At 39.7% G+C, this 7,420-nt stretch overlaps 1 protein-coding gene across 5 annotated transcripts in view; it reads right to left on the minus strand.

Moving 5' to 3' along the window:
• dnm2b (dynamin 2b) overlaps positions 1 to 5,598 on the minus strand; it is a 19,327-nt gene extending 13,729 nt beyond the window's left edge. For 4 of the 5 annotated variants that reach the window (XM_032529708.1, XM_032529698.1, XM_032529683.1 and 1 more), the window contains exons 1-5: positions 5,135 to 5,598; positions 1,693 to 1,766; positions 1,289 to 1,438; positions 993 to 1,196; positions 40 to 138 (exon numbers count right to left, since the gene is read on the minus strand). In XM_032529708.1, coding sequence (XP_032385599.1) covers positions 40 to 138; positions 993 to 1,196; positions 1,289 to 1,438; positions 1,693 to 1,766; positions 5,135 to 5,295 — 688 coding nt within the window. In that variant the 5' untranslated portion in view covers positions 5,296 to 5,598. The remainder of the gene's footprint in view (positions 1 to 39; positions 139 to 992; positions 1,197 to 1,288; positions 1,439 to 1,692; positions 1,767 to 5,134) is intronic. The other variant, XM_032529672.1, reaches the window with a different exon arrangement.
• Between the last annotated feature and the right edge of the window lie 1,822 nt (positions 5,599 to 7,420).

Consider the following 7,420-nt stretch of genomic DNA (forward strand, 5'->3'; position numbering starts at 1 on the left):
TGTGTGTGTGTGTGTGTGTGTGTGTGTGTGTGGTCTTACCTCTGCGAAGCGGCAGCAGTTTGTTTTCCAGGATGTCTTTTGCATCCGTCCCCTCATCCATCAGGTCCAGCTTAGTGATAACACCAATGGTCCGTAGACCTAAAGACAAAGGCGTCATTGCTAATAGTACAAGTAATCAGATTATTTATCATAATAAATACTGATGTTCTTACATTCAAACATGGAACAGGGCATTTAGGATTTACACAAGTAATTTGATAAAATTGTTTAGGCAGTTAAATTATAATAACACACAGTAGAACAGTGTTTTGAAGTATATTACAAACCTACGCACAGCTCTATGAGGCTGCATTTAGCTCTGAGCTAACTGCTTACATCAGCATGCTAACATGCTCAAAATGACAATGCTAACACGCTGATGTTTAGCAGGTAAAACGTTTCCCAATTTGTTCATCATCTTGTTCTGAGATTAGTATAGCAGTAGCACTTAACACAGTGTACAGCTGAGGCTGGTTGGGAATGCCATTAGTTTTAGAGTATTAGATAAATTATTATATTGTTATCTGATGGTGGCATTAGTTAAAGCTTGGAGAAAAAACTGCTAAGCTGCAGACAGACAGTTACAAGCCTCTACATTTATTAGCATGTCCTGGATTGAATGAAAGAAGGCCACAGGTGGGGATGATTAAATTTAATTATGTCTCTTCTAATCTTATGTAATACATCTATGCAGCCTGGAAGTCTTTTAATAATGTAACTGTTAATTACTCTGACAAGGTGGCTCCTGCACTGAGCCAAAGATTAATAGAAAGAAGAAGAGTGATTACGTCTGCAAGATACAATGAAAGGTAATTAACTTTGTACCAAATTAGAGCCAAAAAGTGGTAACATTTCAAAAAATATCCAGAGAATAGTTACCAAAAGATAAAGAAATTAACATGATCTTACACACAAACACAAACTGTCCTCAAGGTCTCACAAAGTCCCCTTACCCTGAGGGTCAACCTCCTTGGAAATCTTAAGGGCGTCGGAGTTGGCCAGGTCAGTGTTGGCCGGGGTGACAGCCAGGATCAGACAGCTCTCCTTGGTGATGAACTGCATCAGCATGTCCCTGATCTGGTGCTCAATGTCCTGAGGCTGGTCTCCCACGGCAACTTTTGTCATTCCCGGCAGGTCAATCAGGGTCAGATTCAGCACTGCGAGGTGTTGAGGGGTAGAAGGAGGGAACGCAATCAATACAGGGTTAAAATTGTGCACCCAGAAGGCTGAGTTGGTATGTTTGTGTTACCATTAGGGGAGTAGACGCGGAGGTTGATAGGGATGGCAGAGATGCCCTTGTTGGATCCGGTGATCCGGTCAGTCTCTGCTTCAATCTCCAGACGGACCTCGTCAAAGTCCACAAACTTACGTCCCTTACAGTGCAGGAACTCTGCATATTCTACATGGAATAAATGAGAGATGTAGACATGAGAGAGGGCAATGGATAACTAAAGAAACAAATACGATAAGATAGGGGAAAGAGAGATGGCAGAAAGAGTGGCAGTGCAGTAAGGTGTAAAAACATAAAACATGTTTTAGCAAGCTAATAATAACGGATTGTATTGAACATTTTTGAGAAAGCTTGTCTTGAAACACCTGGATTTAAGAGCACAAACCCGTTCCAGACTGTTAAGACTCATACAAACAACTTGCCTACTTTACTGTTAACCAGCTGGAGGATGAGAGGACGACGGGTGACGATGCCAGATCCTCTGGGCAAGAAGTCCCTGAGAGAGACAGAGATAGATTAATAAATGGCTGTTGGCTGACAGATGTGTCACAACAATATGTTGAATCAAATGTCAAAATAAGAACAAGAGAAATCAAGCGCATTCATCATTAATCCCTGATTAATTATTCAGCAAAATGATGTCTTTTCTCAGTAAATAAATACAAACATGGGGTCTCTGTAAGGATTTTGTCTTCAAACATTCTCATGTCTAATACGACTACAAGCTTTAAAATTGATCCTCACTGTCTACGTATGTACATGTGTGCATTATTGATGCAAGGCAAAGATTGACTTACAACCCTATTCATTATAAATAGTGCAAAGAGAACAAAACATGTCTCTCTGTCTGCCCTTCTCATTATATACACATTCATCAGAATGGAAACTCCTGGTCGATAGAATTGTCATCATTTCCAGGTCACTGACTACACATTTCTTCAGGCTATGAGATTATGTCTCTGTATGTCTGTCCTTCTGTCTGTGTGTTTGCCAGGTCAGCAGCAAAGTCTGAGATGAGTTTGAGTGTAAGGTAAGCAGGCCACACACACACACACACACACACACACACACACACACACACACACACACACACACACACACACACACACACACACACACACACACACACACACACACACAGTGCATGTTGTCCACTGCTGACAAAGCAGTCAGGATGTTACACAACAGGGATTCTCTTTCCTCATCTCCTCCTGTCACTTATGAAAGCACATCATAAATAACACAATTACCAACAAGACAGTTAATCAATTAAATCATTGTGTCATTTACCCAGTAAACATCCCATCCAAATGTGCTAGTAACAGCTCCTCAAATGGGAAGATTTGGATTCTGATTGTTATTTATTTCACACTTCAACAGTATAAATAAATGGTTATCAACTGCTCCCATTCAGTCAAAATGCCAAATATTTTCTGGTTACAGATTTCTTGACTGTGAAAATTTGGTGCTTTTCTTCCTTTGCAGACTGAAAATATTTTATTTTTTTGACTGTTGGTTGGACAAAACAAGACATTTAAAGGTAAATAGATTTCAATAATGAAAGTAACCTTTCTGGCATATGGCCCTTTAAAATAAAGCAGTGACTATACTTGCCGCCTCTTGTCATAGCTTACATATAAACAAAAAGTGATACCTGCCCAAAACAACTCAGATTCTTATGCTTGAATAATTGTTGTAGGCCTGAAGATTTAAGACACAAACAAAAGAAAAATAATGATCTTTTCTATCTCATTATTCTTGTGACCCCTCAGAATAATGTTGTGACCTATTGAAGGAGTCTATACCCACAGGTTGGAAACCATTGGCCAATATGTTCAGACTGATCGTAAATAGATTGATGAATAATTTAAATAATAATAAGTTGTAGCACTGACTGACTAATAGGGGAGGGAATTTCTGGGGAAGTCACGATTCCATTCCGATTCAGAGGCCAACAATTCAATTCTAACCTGATTATCAATGCATATCGATATTTTTTTTCATGTACGTTTCCATGCGTAATTAAAAAAAAAAATACATATACATCTGAGTCTGTTAGATTTTGACATATGCAGTATTTGTTACAACCAAGTTTTAATGAAATGTTTTGTTAACTGATAATTTTATTTTGTAGTCATTCCATGCTTAAGCATTAAACATGTTTGTGAAAGTCACCTTCTCTCACAGTAATCTTCCATGTCCGGCTCAGTCATGTAAAAGTGGATAATCGGCTTCTTAGAACATGAAACATGAGGTGGTCAGATGTAGTGTGATAAAGTATATCAACAGCCTATATGTGTTTTGCCTAATTATTTTATGTATGTCCTATTAGATGTGTACATATACAAACCTTATTTTTTTTCTTTTGGCCATTTTTGTGTGTGTGTGTTTTTTTTTCTGCACTCTTGCCTAAACACTACGTTGTTCCATCCTCTTTCAGTCACTCTGTTTTCAGATGTGTAAATGTTTGGACACACTTTTTATCAGAACCGAGCATCGAATCGCTCTAGAGAGAATCGCGATGTATCTAAGAATTAATTTTTTTCCCACCCCTACTGACTAAAACATGATCTAACTAACTGAAAATTGATAGATAAACTGATTTCACGAGCGAGAGTTATACTTCTGCACGTCAGCAGGCTAATTACCAAACACGAAAAACAGCTAAGTAGCCTTTTGTGGGTATCTGGTACCCAGTGTGTCATATACACATGACTGTGCAGCTGGTGACATCACTGATGACCCCGGCACAAACACATCAATGCCCCTACTGTCTCCCCAAGCCACTGCTCGGGACTCGGAGACAAAAGGCAACAGGAAAAAAAGGAGACATGGCTGGCTAATCAACATTCCCTATCACTTGGACAACAAGTGAAAGCATGCTGACATGTAGAAGAAGAAAGTGTTCCCTTTTCTGGGCACCTTCACTTGGAGATAAAAGCTCAAAGCTGCTATGGATAACATCGGTAGATTAGGCCTCTACGGTGGCAACACAGCCATGTTTTCTTTCCCTTCCCTTTTCTCATGAATAGATTTTCTCACAGTGCTTGGCTACTGTGTATCAACTGTTCAAACTGGCAGAGTAATTATTTTCTAGATTGTTATAAACTGAGCAGAGTAACAGATATGACATTGATGAAATAGTTGGTTTAAGGCTGTTTGTCTTAAAAGGGGGTTCACAGTTTAAATTCCTTTTTACTCCTTCAGCAACCTCAACAAGAAACTCAGCAGAGCAGGATGGGATGCATCATCGTGTGTCGCCTACCGTGTTCAATCCTTCATCTATTTGACAATGACCTCATCAAACCTGCCAACAATCTTTTTGTACCTCACCCATTAAAGTAAAACATTGACTTGGTCTATGTACTGTGAGGCCTATAAAGATGCATTTACAACCCCAGGCAAGCAGTCTCAGGGAAAAACAACCTTTGTAAATGTGTGACAGAATGGGCCTTTTTATGAAGCAGCGACAGCACAGCTCGGTGATAGATATTCCCGCGGACGAAGTTACATTTTACAGTTGTGGAGCTAGAGACTAAAATTACTTATGTAAACCTTTTAACCAATTTCGTCTCAGTGTTTGTCTCACCACCAACAGCTGTTTTCTTTTGCGTTAAATACGTAATTATGGATCGGGAATACGCCGGCTCCAAAATGGAAAGAATCCATGGGGGGGGGGGGAAACGTTAGGAACTGGGAGCGCGTAACCAAGTGCTTAGTTGACCACTTTTACGCAAATGGTTGGCGTAATTTGTCTTAAAAGAACAGCAACGGACACAGAGAACAGTAATAAAAGTAAGAAGAAGAAAAATAAGCACATTCATAATGTCAGATTATTCCAAGACGACATATAAACGGTACAACCTCCCGACGAAATTCTCCAACACGGAGCTCTTCCCTGCGCTCTGTCCGCCGACGACCGCTATCTGCGGCAGGTCTAAGTTGCAGGTCTGGCCGATGGAGCTGAAGGCGTCCTGGAGTTTGTTAATGAGGGGAATTAGGTCTTCCATTCCCCGGTTTCCCATGGCGGCACCTCGGTCAGCCCGGTGGGCTCAATCCTGCTCTGCTCCCAGGTCAAGTAAGAGCCAAATGGTCTCTTTTCCAGCAAAAACTTCCCAGATGGCACAGGAGTCTGTCCAAGCCTCTGTGAGTTTATTTGATTAAAACACAAGGCAGTCTGGAGCCAAGAGTCCCGTCTGCGGTCAGAGTACTGGCAAGGTTTTTAGCTGGATGATTGCATGATAAAAGTAACCACATTAGACCGAAAACTTCTGTCATCATCCGGTCAGGCGACACCCAGCCTCCGCCGGAGATTGTGGCTCCGCCTCCAGCGTCATTCTCCTCTGTCATTGGTCAGCCGGGACTTCTGTCAAAGTAGGCCTAGACATACATATCCTTTTTACAAAAACAGGTTTTGAACTTGCACTTTGAAACACGGAAAATAAAATGTCTGTTTGTAGTCATAATACAAATTACGAAACACTTCAAGAGTTCTTTTTTTGTACTGTGCACTAAAGGAAATACCAACCGACCTGGCTGTATTGGTGGCAGTGGCTCAGACCGTAGGGAGTTGGGTTTGGAACCAGAGTGTGTATTTGTAGTTGAATGGCTATTTCACCTTCTTGGCACTGCCAAGGTGCTCGTGTACAAGGCACCATACCCCCCATACTGCTAAGGGCGCTGGTCCTGCACTGGCTGCCCACTCACTCTGACATTGTTCCATTTGTGAATATGTTCTGGGCATGTTCGTGTGTATTTCAGGCCTGTGTGTAGTGATGTCATACAGTGAAATTGATCAATAAAAAGTAATAAAATAAATAAATTAAATTTAGATTATTCTTAAGAATATCTTAATCGGTAGGCTACTTAATTTAAATCTTCAGTTACATTTGCTTAATTATAAAACTGAACAAAAATATAGGAGCATTAAATTGTGCTTAAACTGGCTTTTAAAATATCCCTTGCAATGTAAGTACTGGGCCATTTGTGCAATAATATCCCGAGGTGTCAGCAGCCTCAGACAAATAAAGTCAGTATTTGCCAAAATTACAATACTGTTATTATGAAGTTCCTTAAATGTGCCTCAAAAACACCCATGAGCTGTGAATATAAAAAGACAAATACAGTTTATAGGATGTTGAACTTATTTTGAGAGCTGTGTCTGGAGAGTTGTCACACCAGCCGTTTATTGGCAGGTCACTTACTCAACCAGAAGAGGGCGCTCCAAAGCAGAAGGAAAAGAAGAGTCCTGATGTAGGCTACTAGTATTTAATTAAAACATCCTGTGTACTGGCAGTTTATAACTCATGTGCTTTGATAATACATCATTAACTAAAAGTGATGAAATGAATGAGTGAAACTGAATATTTGTTGTCATCATAAGATAAGGACACTTACTCATGTTTGTTCACAGTAAAGTGGAAAACAGCATCCCTAAGAATTGTTTTAAAGATTATTTTTAGGCCTTTCACTGATAGGACAGCTGAAGACATGAAACGGGAGAGAGAGAGGAATGACATGCAGCAAAGGGTTGCAGGTTGGAGTCAAACCCGCTGCATCGAGGAGTAAAGCTCTACATATGGGTGCCCGCTCCATCAAGTGAGATATCTGGGCAGCTAAGAATTGGTTTAAAAAAAACTGAATTGAAAAAATAATAATTTATTGAGTAAAATGTACAATTTACTGAGAATGAGCCAGGGACAGCAGTATTCTTTTTTAGTTGTCAATTTTTTTATTTAAACAGCCAAACAAAAGTGCAAAGCATTGGTCCAGATGACAACGTACAGAAAAGTACACTACACACACCAAAGAAGGCACAGTGCCCCTTTTCCACAATCCTTCCTTGCGATAAAATGTGTCTCTCCATAAAAAATACGGAAAGGAGGGAGACACAACAAAAAATACAACAGCAGTAGGCCTATCTTCAAACAAGAGTGGAATCGTTATATTTAGAGCACATTTACATTAATCAGAATCAGAATCAGAAATACTTTATTGATCCCCGAAGGGAAACTCTGTGTTGTAGTTGCACAATATTATAAATAGAGTAGAAATACAAGAAATAAAGAAATATAAGGAATTGGATACGTACGGTATTTACATAAAGGAATGTTATTATATTATGTTATTATTAATATTTACTAATGTCAC

This window comes from Etheostoma spectabile, chromosome 2 (genome assembly GCF_008692095.1).
Source record: "Etheostoma spectabile isolate EspeVRDwgs_2016 chromosome 2, UIUC_Espe_1.0, whole genome shotgun sequence".
NCBI classification, from domain to species: Eukaryota; Metazoa; Chordata; class Actinopteri; order Perciformes; family Percidae; genus Etheostoma; species Etheostoma spectabile.